Source organism: Dendrobium catenatum, unplaced genomic scaffold (assembly GCF_001605985.2).
Source record: "Dendrobium catenatum unplaced genomic scaffold, ASM160598v2 fragScaff_scaffold_853, whole genome shotgun sequence".
NCBI lineage: Eukaryota > Viridiplantae > Streptophyta > Magnoliopsida > Asparagales > Orchidaceae > Dendrobium > Dendrobium catenatum.
The window spans coordinates 10,872,674-10,885,975 of NW_021319315.1; the positions used below are offsets into that span (position 1 = coordinate 10,872,674).

A 13,302-nucleotide genomic window follows, 5' to 3' on the forward strand; every position below is an offset into this window, starting at 1 on the left:
TCGACAAGTTTTATATTAGTTGTCGACTATTTAACGCAACCCTCCACGTTTCTCATCCAGAACTTAGGACCTGACAACTAAAGTTCATTATTCGACAAGTTACTTTCATCATATGATTGAATGAAATATTCAGGTTCCATATATATACTAATTAGAAGATATCTTAATTCATAATGCTAAAGCTGAAAATTTTAACCAGCATTGTTAAGCTTCTGAAGTCAACCTACGAGATACCAACATACACTACCCAGAGCAGGAACGATAATAGGAGCAGTCATAGAAGATTTCAATTACCAACCAATGCTTTATGACCATTAAAACAGGAGAGAAGGAAAGAGATAAAGAAAGAATAAAATTGCCATAAGAAGCTGGATTTTCTTTTGTCAAGAAAAAGAAGAGCAAACCTTAGTGTCAGCTTTGCTCATGGAAGAACTTTCTATGGGATTTGTTTCAAAAGAGATGGTACATGATTCAGCAAACTCTCTTAGCAGTTTACTCCCCGTAGTGATACATATATGCCTTGGAGTCCAGGTGCCAAGGATTCCAATAGGACATAACGAGCTGTAACCAGATTTTGAAGCTTCTGCTTTTTCATATGAGCTTCCGAGGGCAGGCAGTTCATTTGATGGATTCTGTAAGGTATTTTCATCATTCACTGTTTTGGCAACTTCTACTGAAGTCCCCTGATGGTAAGGATGTTTAATCTTTTTGGTCTCATCAACCATTTTCTTTAAAGGAATATATTTGTCCCCAAGATTTTGTTCTTCATCGCCATTTTCATTAATGTCAACAGTTTCAGTCTTTCTGTTGACTCCTTTAAAGGAAGTTGCATCTACATGATAAGGCCAGTTCCTACTCTTATACTTCTTAGCAGCTGCTCCGTGTTCAGCACTTGAAATCTGATCATTTGAAGGACTCTGCATATTTTGATCACTCACTGTTCTTGCAACTTCTCCTAAAGACCCCTGCTGGCAAGGATCGATCTTTCCCAAGTCATCAAATACTTTGTTTAAAGGAAGAGACTTGTCCCGAAAATTTCGTTCTTCATTATTGTTTTTGTAAGCATCCACGATATTGATCTTTCTGTTGACTCCTTTAGAGGAAGTTGCATTTCCATCACCAGCCATATCTGTAGTATTGTACCTCTTAGCAGCTCTACTGTGTTGAGCACCAGCAGGCCCCAGTTCCACACTACTTTGCCGCAAAGGCCTTGCCTTGAAAGTTCCAGATGCTGCATTGGAAGCCAAGCCGGCACCTCCCCTTCGCATAAAATTTATGTTTTCCACCTCTCTAACAGTTTCAAATTTTCTTATTATTCCTATGATGGAAGGAACTTCGTCAACATTGACAGAAACCAAATCTTTTATTTCAGAGGAAGTTCCTGCACCAAAGCTGGTAGATTTTCCAGAACCAATTGTTTTATGACCATTATCAAATGTCATATAATTAGCACATTCTGCAGAATACGGAGGTTCTGCATCAGAGATTGTGTTCTTTGTTACTCTAATCTCCTGGGTTCCTATATCTAACATGTGGATCTCGTCATCACATATGAGATCTTTGTTTCCTAGAGTTTCATAATGCATTGCAGGAATAGCATTTTGTGTCTCCTTGAGAAGAAATGGTTCTTTTACAGGCTTTGATTTTCCTGGTAAACTGATTTCAGAGAGCATCCCTACTGAAAATGACTTTGACATGGTTTGGGGAAAGTTTAAATTACTAACTTCTCCTCGTATGACTGCGTTTCTGGGAAAGCCTACCATGCCAATCCTGCTAGCAGGAAACTTCCCACTTTGACCAAAATAAGGTTCAACTATCTACAAGAAATTTAGAATTGTCACAGAAAAAACTATGAGTTATAAAGGTGACAAAAACTACATCAGAATTTTTTTATAATGAAAATTTTCAGATAATAGGAACTTATGATGCAGAACAACGTATTCAAATTAAAGAAAACTTTAATTTCGAATTAGAATTTTCAAATTTTTAAATTTAAGATTCAAAAGTTGGGTTATTTAGTTATAGAAAATTTTGTGAGGAGTTCGTTGTGAGGAAGCATATCACAAACATCAATTCAAGTGACCAATTCTTCACCATACAAGTAACTGATATGTACAACTCTCAACAAGCAGACTACAATACTGTCACTTTTTCAAGCTAGCACCATTTGGACCTTTAGGTTTGTTGATGCTTCTTAAAACTAAGGACAGGGATCAATCCGACTGAGAGTATAGAATTATTCAGAAGAAGGTTATCTCTATCCTTTATTTCAGTTAAATGGTGAGCATCCTGTAGCAACGAAGGCTCCTTTATTTCAGTTGAATGATGAGCATCCTATAGTAACAAAGGCTCAAAGCTTTGCCCATAAGCATGGAGCGAAGAGTTCCTTGATGCAACTCTATATTCATTATTGATCTCATTGTTGGCATGCATCTTCCTCGAACTCATCTCTACACCCATAGATTAGTCATCTATCGATCATGATTGTTGGTGGCCTTAAAAGCCATCAATTGAGTCCGATTCACGTGTTCTTTGCTTGACTACACATAAAAATATGTTCGAGTCACCAATGATCACCAAGATTCGTCGTTGTGCTTGAAATTTGATTTCGTAAGTCACATTGTATCCCATCATCATGTTTAGAAATGCATGCAACGATGATTCATCAAAGTGTTAACATGGTTTAGTGTGCGTGAAGTTTCATTGTATGAAATTTTCACCTCCGCAAAATTTTACATTAAGGCTTTGTCTAGCGAAATGGACTGAGCAAGCGAGTCTGGATCATTGAGGCAGTTCAAACAAGCTTGTCTACATCCAAATTGATTTCATTTTAAGTGCATCAGGATTTATGAGGATTCTTATTTATAACATCTATATTATAAAGTTTTAATCTCTCTCCTGTCTCCTTTTCACCCTTTCCCTCTCTTCCATCCCTTATTTGATGGCCGCCATCTTTTGGGTTCCCAAAACATATCTAGAGTCAAAATCTTAAAAAAGGTATATCAACACTTAGTGCCTTGGATCCTACATCAAATCAAACAAAAATAAACATAAAAAATAAAAATTTAACATATGAGAAAAAAAAAATACTAGCCTTTTCCCTCTCAAACTCACGCAAGCCCCCCTTCCTCTCATTTAAGTATGCAGGCAAACCTCCACACCATCGTGTGACCCACAAATGCTTCTCCCACTAGCGACTCCCACGCTCGACCTGCAGCCTACAATTAACTGCTGCCAACAAGCCTCACACACCTACTACTGCCCTTTCCTCCTATATTTTGTGAAGTTTCAGATTCTGACCAAAAAAAAAATTCAATATAGTTAAGTTTCATTAACTTCTTTCAATGCTTTGATTTTCATCCAAGAATCATATTTTGATGATGATGGCTTGATAGTATTTATATAACTAGCAACTATAACTCATCTGGCACACTAAAGCCTTGTTTCGTTGGCATGTTATTCTTGTAAAAATTTGTTTAAAGCCTCATTAGGTTGGGCGTTTTTAAAGTGTTTCAGTTGTAGAACAATAAAATAAATAAATTTTAATTGCTTGGAAGATTTGCTTTTATGAAACACGTTATTAATAACTCCATTATCCGATGAAACGGGATAGATATTTTGCAAACATATTCCGCGAGCAGTACACGTTTTACATTTGCGAGAAGTTCATTTTACCCCCACACGTCTGCACGAAGCCTTACAGCGTTGTTTTGATCATCTTCTTCGCCAAGACGCCTTCGAGCAAAAGATTTGGACAAAATATCACATCTCCTCAGCTCATGCCCACAAAGTGCGAGCAAGAACAATCTGCGCAACTGTATTTTCATCTTTGTGCCTAGAATTTTTATCCTTCGAACCTAAAAAATCTTGAACAAACACCAACCACATCCCTTGGTTCTTTTCCTTGCCTTCACATCTTCTACCAAAACGAATTCTACGAGATACCTCTTCGCACCTTGATTCCATAGTCGGGAGGAAGAATCATATTTTCAGCTTCTTCCAGGTGCCATGACTCCACAACTTCTTCAATGTATTGTGACCTATGATGCACCGACACGGCACTTAAAGAGGGTATGCAGTGTCGGACACGTGTCGTACACGGACACGCGTCGGACATGTGTCGTACACAAACACGCGTCGGACACGGCATGGACACGTGTCCGACACGTCATTGGAGTGTCGTGTGGGCTCCGAAAATTCGGCCCTGGCCTCCGCCCGCTTTTCTTTTTATTCGGCGAGGGAGTTTTAACTGAATAAGTTCCGGGGTAAATTTTGGAAGGCAGATGGGTTTGTAGATAAGACACTACCCAGAGATTTCGCCCTCATTTTGCGAGGACTTTATGATCTGAGTTCTGGTTTCCTATAAGCGCAAGCCCATATAGTTAATTACCCCTCCCAATCACGAGAGAGAACTTTCGATTAAGGCTAGTCGTCAATCAAATACGTAGAAATATGTGTTATCTGGCATATAGTAGCAGCATAGGTTGGATTTGGAAATTGGGTCTGAATTTGGAAAGGTTTGAAAAGTTTAATATTTAAAATAGAAAATTTCACCACCTGGCACTTAAAATGGATGGTGGGGGAATGGATGATAGACCCGATCAAGATCCCATGGTTCCGTCGTCCCGAGCCATCGTGAACCCTGGTCTACTTAGTCAGAGGAGGTAGTCGACCCAACCTGACAGAAGGATCCTTGTCGGCAGCCATGGGTTGCTTCGTCCAAGGAGATCTTGTAGACCTGGGATGAGTATTTGTTTAAGGGGACAAATTTAAATCCACCTTAGCTAACAAAGGGCTTTGTTCCCTATCAATCATATCCTATTGATTCATATCTCAAGGATTTGATGCCATTAAGGAGCGTATTGGCTCTGGCCATAATCGGTATTTTGTGGTGCCATTTGGCGGCAAAATCACTCGGTTTAGAGGGCCCCGGGTCATAACCGTTTATCATGCGGTGCCATTTGGCGGCGAACCGCCGGTTAGAGGACACGTACCACGTCCTTACTGGCAGGAGATTGTTTGAGAATGGATCCTAGTGACATTGTCGACTAGGCATTAACTATTTGTGAGCTGAAGTTATATTTAAATTTGTCCACCTCAACAAACTATTGCGGATGGTGGATGGATTTTACTTTAAGTGTTAATGAATTTATTTCAATTTTAAATATTTTGGGTGTTTGGGATTTTTGTGGAGTTTTTGGATTTTTATGGGTATTTTAGATGGAGCTTTAGAATATTTGAAATGAATTTTGGATATTTGGGAGACATTTGAAAATATTTGAGAACCCCTCCAGTTGAGATCTGCATTCAACACGGCCATCATCGGGGTGTTTAGGGGCATTTCCATTTGTAGTTTGAACCTTGTCAACTATGTCTGGATGTCGATAGAGGATCGGGTTTCGTAGATTTTATGCCTTTTTTAGTGAATTTTTATTGTTATAGGCTTTGAAGGCCTAATATGAATTTATTAGAACAAATATTCTGGTCGTCACGGACACATATTTGTTTGTTGGTTCGAACCTTGTAGACTCCTATTGATCTGTATAAAAGGATCGGGTTCGAACTTGAATTCAGTTATTGACCTGCGCAGCATCCCTAGACGTCACGTGTACCAATAACACGCTCGCCGGGGCCCATGCGGGTGTTGGGGGGTATTTTATAATTAAACCCTGTCGACTCCTTTTTACCTGCTAAGGAATATCGGGTTTAAACTTTGATAACCCGCGCAGCATCCCTAGACGTCACGTGTGTACCAATAACACGCTCGCCGGGGCCCATACAGGTTTTATGGTTGCATTTACCACTTTTAGTGTACCTATGTGTATACAAACTACGGTGCACATGTGGGGGTATTCTTGGAATAATTGTGAAACGCCTTCTGTCCGCTTCCAAGAACGTTGCAGATCCGGTGGCGTGGCGTAGAAGCTTCTGAATTTAGTGGTTCGCTGCTTTATACAGGTAGACTGTCGTGCATTACTTATTGCTTTCTGCAGGTGGATTATAGTGCACTAACTAATCTCCTGCCTTGTACTTGTAGATGCTCGTAGATAGCTTGTTGTATGCACGATGAATTTTCCACTATAACTTATAAGAACTTACACTTGACATAGTTACTTTGAATCTTGCTCATGGACAATGGACTGGTGTACTACGAGTCTTCTACAGTGGCTCATGGATACTTGCATTTGTTATAGTCATCTTGCATGTTCGTAGATGATATGTGATATTTATAGCGGGGCTCTAACAGAAGCTCATGGGAGATTGTATCTGTCGTATTCTTTATACACTTTGTTGTGGTATTTGACTCATATAGTACATCCGTCATTGCTATAGGTAGGCAGGTAGATATACTCCATAGATTGAAATTAACTTCAGGATACTGCACTTACTGAAGTCTTTCTGCATCTACCCATCAATGACTTACACTTACATTTATTTTCGTAGAGAGATTGTATGTGTTGAAGATCTTTTAACATTATTTGCATGCAGATCAGTTATCACTCTACAAGGTATTTTAGGTCATGATCTTGTAACCACAACATATCTTTCAACATCTTCTTGTTATTTGTAAGCACGTCGCACTTGCAAGTCCCTTATCTTCAAAGGTGGTTTATTTGAATGATTTAAACCATGATTTGAAATTTGTTTGCTTGCATGAGATTCAATGGATCACCCTCTTTGATTAGCATTTGCAATTCCTTCCTCATTATATCTTCTTGGAATTGAATTGTTGTTGATAAGAGATATGACATTGTGTTCCTTGTAGCTCCTTTGATGTCTCTTGTAGTATGTTGCATGCATTTCTACATTTATAATGAACAAAATGAGCCACACTTATTGGTGATTTATCCGTGCAAACCAAATATCCTTGTTTATAGGAGCAATTGAATTTGCTTGCATGACGACGCGGATATCACCTGTTTTCACTTACAAGTTGATTTTTCTTAAATTTTACAAGCCATTCAATTCTATCAGTCATCATTTGTATGTCTTGAGAATTCATTCAACATTCTTTATGAGTTCTCACTTGTTCATTTGAGTTTGGTTCAAATCAAATTCAAGTTTCATGTTGTCCAAGCCATTCAAGTTCAAATATAAGCTCCTTGAGTTCAATCAAGTTCTCTTAGGTCCATGACTTATTCAAGTTAGATGTCCACAAGTTTTGAGTTCAATGTCAAAGTTCACCTTGCAAGTTCAAGTTCATTTCATTTTACTTAGGTTCAACTCTTTAGTAAGTCATTTAGATTTTGTTCAAGAGTCCAAGTACAAGTCATCCGTCGTTCTTTTGAGTTCAATTAAGTCCAGGTACAAGTTCAAATTGAGTTTATGTCCACAGTACTTAGTTCATTTGAGTTTGAGTTCTTTTATGTCAATTTGGTCCAATTAAGTTCACAAGTCCGCTGTCAACTTATCCAAGTCCTTGTTCAAATTCAAAAGTCCACTGTAGTCCGAGCTTGATTCAAGTCTGATTTCAATCCAATTTAAGCCTCTTGCACATTTTTTATTTTGGGTTCAATTATTTATTAAGCCACTTAGATTTTGTTCAAAAGTCCAAATATAAGTCATCCGTTATTCTTTTGAGTTCAATTAAGTCCAGGAACGATTTCACCCGAAATTTCGGCAGCCTCCCGACGTCTCCCTCGTTTAAGGAAAAACTACGAGAAAACTGGGCCTTTCCCACCACGCGCAATAAAGGAGTGTATGGTAGGTGTCCTCAGACGAGGATACCGCGGCCGTGATTTTTGTTCCTCCCACCACGTGCAATAAAGGCGTGTATGGGGTCTTTGACGGTACCTGTTTAAAAATGCACAGTTTGCTTTCTCCCTGCTCAGGGGTACTTATAAGTGACACAATTTGCTTTCCCCCCGCTCAGGGGTACTTATAAGTGACCCCTCCTCGCCGTATATGCCGCACCGAGGTCCCATCCCACTACGCGCAATAAAGGCGCGTATAGGCGGTTTTCCGGTGCGCCACGAACGCCGAAGTAGAGTTTAGGTGATTTCCGCCTCGTCGTAGGCGTCGGACCGAGCTCCCATCCCACCACGCGCAATAAAGGCGTGTATAGGCGATTTTCCGGTCCGTCGCACACAATGGAAGCGAGAATCTGAGTTTAAAAAGTCCGTACCTTCGCGGGGTTGGCGGTGTCGGTTCGAGGATCGAGGGAGAGAGGTATTTTTTTCTTTTATTAATTATAATTAACATTAATTAAATAAGGTTAATTAAATAATTATTCTTAATTAATCATTCATTTTTTTATTAATTATCATTAATTAAAATAATTAATTAAAATTATTAAGATTAATTAATATAATAAGTTATAATTAATTTAGAATTAATTATAACTTAATTAAAATAAATTAATTTTAATAAAATATAATTAATTAATATTAACTAATAATAATTAATTTATAAATTTTGATTAATTAAAAATAATAATTTTAATTAATTACATTTAATTAATATAATTATAATTAGATTATTTATAATAATAATAATAAAATCCCTTGGCTCGGCGAATTTGCGGGATTTGGCCGTGGATGCGCGTGAGAGGGAGAAAGTTACCTTCACTTTCAGCAAGCTCCTGTTGGTGCTTCCGATCAAAAATGTCGTGACTTCCAAGCCGCAGGAAGGGAAAGTCGTTTGAAGAGCAAAGTCGGACCAGCCACGAAGGAGATGGGGAAGCGGCGAGCTCCCGTTATTGATCCCGATCAAAATATCGTGTATTTCGATCCGACAGCAAGGGAATGACGTCGAAGGAGCGACGTCGTCTAGCCTCGAGGGAGCCGGAGAAGAAGCACGAAAGGGAGGAAGTTACTTCTACAGTCGTCGAGCTCCAGTTCTTGCACCCGATCAAAATGTCCTAACTTTCGATCCGTCTGGAAGAAGAGAGCCAAAGCAAGAGAGATGAAGTCGGAGGCTGTGAGGAGTTGGATCGGAAGAGGACTCTGCGTGTGTGATCGAGTGGAGAAGTCTCCCTTCCGTTTTATAGACGGGAAGATGGAGTGCGATCGAGGACTAGTCGCAAGATTTGCGCAGGAAACACGGAGATTCGACTGGAGCGGCGCCGAATTGGTACGTATCCAGGATTTCTTGCGGGATTTCGGGCGTCTTTTCGACGTATACGAGGTACATTGATTTTTTTTGTTATTACATGGAGGACAACATGTCGCAATTTAAAAAATTAAAATTAAAATCGGACACGCGTGTCCGATTATTAAATTAGATATCGCTATGTACATGCTCGGTATCGCTCAGTACATGCTCGGTACTGCTCAGTACATGCTCGGTACCGCTCAGTACATGCTCGGTACTGCTCAGTACATGCTCGATACCGCTCAGTACATGCTCGGTACCGCTCAGTATATGCTCGGTACTGCACAGAATATGCTCGGTACCGCTCAGTACATGCTCAGTACCGCTCAGTATCGCTAGGTACATGCTCGGTACTGCTAGGTACATGCTCGGTAACGCTCAGTACCGCTAGGTACATGCTCGGTCATGCTAGGTACATGCTCGGTATCTTCCCATACAAACAACTTACGAATTTTAAAAACAAGCAGAACTTCAAAATTACTCTTATAATAAAATTTTGTTCGGGGGCGCTGCCCCGAGAAATTCCCGCGGGGCGCTGCCCCTTGACCCCGCGACATAACCAGGCAGGTCGAACCCCGCCAAGGGGCAGTGCCCCCTTGGACCCCCGGCAGACCGGTATATTGTTGTATTCATGTTGTCTTATTATTAGGATATTTTGATTTCACTTCATATCAATTTAATTTGATGTATTCATATGTATGATTGGTTTTTTAGCAAAATGAGCTTTGCGTAGGCGGGGGTGGATTAGGTGAAGGTTCAAAAGAGCCATCTGTCCACGCCGTGTCCGTGTCCTATATTTTTTAAAACTATTATATATTATATTAAAAAATTATTATGGTGTGTCCACGCCGCATCCGTGTCCTATATTTTTAAAAATTGTCATGTCCCGTGTCTGTGTTGTGTCGTGTCCGTGTCGGTGCATCATAAATTGTAACCTCCACCCAAAATGAGAAGATCCGACGATGTCCTGGTGAAGAATCATTTTCTCAACTTTTGTTGTTTGGTTTGCAACGTATCTATCACTGATTTCCAAGCCTGGACATCTTCGATCAACAATACGTTGGCCCAAATCCTCAAATCAGGTCCTCCCCACTTAAAGATTTTCAGAATTTTTACAGTACTACCTAACATCTTACCAATTTCTACGGTTCAAACATCCCTATTATTTTTTTTTTACTTTCGTTCATTAACAATTTCGTTTCCAACTTATTTTCTTCTCATGGTATAATGCCGCTGAAATTCATGTTTGAATATATTTTGTCAATTTTAATCTTCCAATTTTATTAAACCTATCTTATTTCTACGCCTTCTTTGTTCTCTGTATTTAAGTAATTTTGCTTACTGAATAAGTGAAATGTTTATTATTACAAGCACAATAGACGGGCTCAGTATGACTTCGACTCACCTTTGCATGTATACCTGTATGCTTGTCTACGTCCAACAACAGTTGATGTTTCCTTACTACTTTGTATATTGATTTGGTTGTTCTTATAGATTTACAATACTTTCGATCAAGGTTTTAAAAGGCGAAATCGGGAATCGAGACGTTTTTTCTAAGCGAGGCGAGGCGTAAGCCTCGAGGCGGATCGAGGCGTAAGCCTCAAAACGATTAAAATAAATTAATTTAAAATTTTAAATAATGACAAAAAAACGAAATATTATGTCAACTATGAATTTGAAGATTTGTTTTAAGATAATATTACTGGAATACAAGATTAAAAATAAACTCACTTAAAAATAAAATATCCCCTTAGGATCAAGACCCAAAGCTGGCTCATCATCACTTTGATTTTCTTAGAAGAATCTTCATAATTAATGTCAAAGTCATCCTCCAACTCTTCTACATCTATAATATTTTTTCCTTTATCTTCTATATCAGTTAATATTTCATTAGCTCTAAAATGAAACAATAGTAACATACAAATAATTCATTATATTTAAGAATACCTTTAAATTTTTTTGAAGCTCCAATCTCACTTTGTTTCTTTCTTATATATACTTGGATAGTTGCTTCATTGTCTTCTTCATTGACATAACTTTCTCCTTCTGCTTCAACTTCAGATGCATCAGCATTCTTAGGAGTAACCCATTCATCATCAAATTGTGGCTCATCAACAAGCAAATGGTCAATTTCATTCTCAATATTTCCTTAATTTTGCAATTTAAGATGTCTATCTTTCAATTTTTTGTTAAACATAACATAAACTAGTTTGTTCATTCGATCTGCCGCCAATCGATTTCTTCTCTTTGTATGAATTTGATTAAAGATACTTCAATTACGCTCGCATGCAGAAGCTGAACACGTTAAGCTAAGAACTTTAACTGCAAAAGCATTCAATTCAGGAACATCATCTCCAAACTGAGCCCACCAACATTCTACATGAAGACAAACATAGTATTTTATGAATATTGGTTGAAGTAGAAGACTTGAATATAAATATTAACATTAAAATTATAAATACTCAAACTATAAACATACCAGGAGATCGTGTTTTGTAGCATGCTTGTGCTGCTCTAAATCCAAACATTCCCTTCTTCAAATGAAAATCCTCAAGTTGATCATTCACTTTGAGGTAGTCTTCTTCAGAAATGAGTCTATCCATACATGCATACAAACCAATTTTCACCTCTTTGTCAACATGAAAATCCTTATCATAATGAAATTAGAGATTTAAATAGTACGCAGCAGCATGTAAGTGTTGGTGTAATTGTCGATCCCACTTTTCATCTATAATATCCCATATTTCTTTGTAGGCACTTTCTTGACCTCCCAATTCTTTTGCAATGTCTTATTTATCCCTCTTCATTGCTTCATAAATAAATCTCATAGCCGGGGCCCTCTCACCATCAACCATTCTAAGCACCTTTACTAATGGTCCTGTTGTCTTCAAAGCATAATTTGTACTCCGCCAAAATGAATCGTCTTTCATGACAATCTTTTTAACCTGTTTTCCTTCTTGTTTTTTGGCCCATAAACTTTTATCCCACTCTTCAGAAGCAAACATTGCTTCCAAAGGTTGTCTTAACTCCTTGAATCTCTGCAATGTTAAATATGCAGTAGCAAATCTTGTAACAGCAGGTCTAATAATTTCCTTGTCAGTGAATTTTCTCATCAAGTCGAGACCCAAGAATGATTGTATATAAACTTACTAACGAATTTGGCCTTAAATATAGCTGATTTATGTTGAGGCAACTGTCCCAACCTCTCAAGCATCAAGTCAATACAATGTGCAGCACAAGGAGTCCAGTAAAGGTGAGGCCTCTTCTCCATTAACATTCTTCCTGCAGCTTTGTATGCACTTGCATTATCAGTAACAACTTGTACTACTAAGGCATCTCCCACTTCCTCCACAACTTCATTCAACATTTCAAACAATAATTGTGCATCCTTTACAAAGCTTGAAGCATCTACTGATTTAAGAAAAACTGTTCTATATGGATTATTGACCAAGAAATTAATAATACTTCTATGTCGAATATCTGACCAACCATCTGATATTATTGTCACTCCTGTCTCAATCCAAGTCTTCTTAACATCATCCACCATTTTTGAAGTTGTCTTAACCTCCTCATTCAGCATCCAAGTCCTCAACTCATACATGCTTGGAAGTTGTAATCCTCTTCCATAGCTTCCAACAGATCGTAACATATTGATCCACGACGGACTCCTAACAACATTAAATGGAATCCCATTTTCATAAATGAATCTGACGATTTCCAAACAAACTCTATTCCTGAGCTCTTTTGTAGCTGTACGAGGCTGAATATCCTGAGTATTTATGTTTTCCTCGTTATCAATATTTAGCATAAATCTATCCATGGGCCCCCGACTGCCTCGATCAGAAGAAACTAGATGGCTTCCAGTACTTGAACCTTCATGCTGTGATCCATAGTAAGAAGAGTTTCTATCATCTCTTCAATATTTCTTTGTGTGACCTCCTTTGTGGTGGCAAACTTCTTTAAATAATTTGTACATTCCTTCTTCACCTCATCAGGAACTTTTGCACATGGTCCCACATTGACATGAGTGCAGGCTAGATGATCCTTCAATCTCTTGACGCCACCAGTTATGCGTTTCTCACAAAAATTACATTTCATATAAACATATCCCTTCTTTGCACCTTCGCCTGACACTTCAACTTGAGTTCCATATTTCCATGCAGGATCTTTCCTTCTTGTGCCACTAGTCATGCTAACAATAGGATTATC

General features: G+C 38.5%; 1 protein-coding gene across 2 annotated transcripts in view; it reads right to left on the reverse strand.

Annotated features, from left to right (window-relative positions):
- Positions 1–262: 262 nt before the first annotated feature.
- Positions 263–13,302, reverse strand: part of LOC110113099 — a 40,451-nt gene continuing 27,411 nt past the window's right edge. For both annotated transcript variants that reach the window (XM_028697021.1, XM_020845525.2), the window contains one exon: positions 263–1,817. In XM_028697021.1, coding sequence (XP_028552854.1) covers positions 384–1,817 — 1,434 coding nt within the window. In that variant the 3' untranslated portion in view covers positions 263–383. The remainder of the gene's footprint in view (positions 1,818–13,302) is intronic.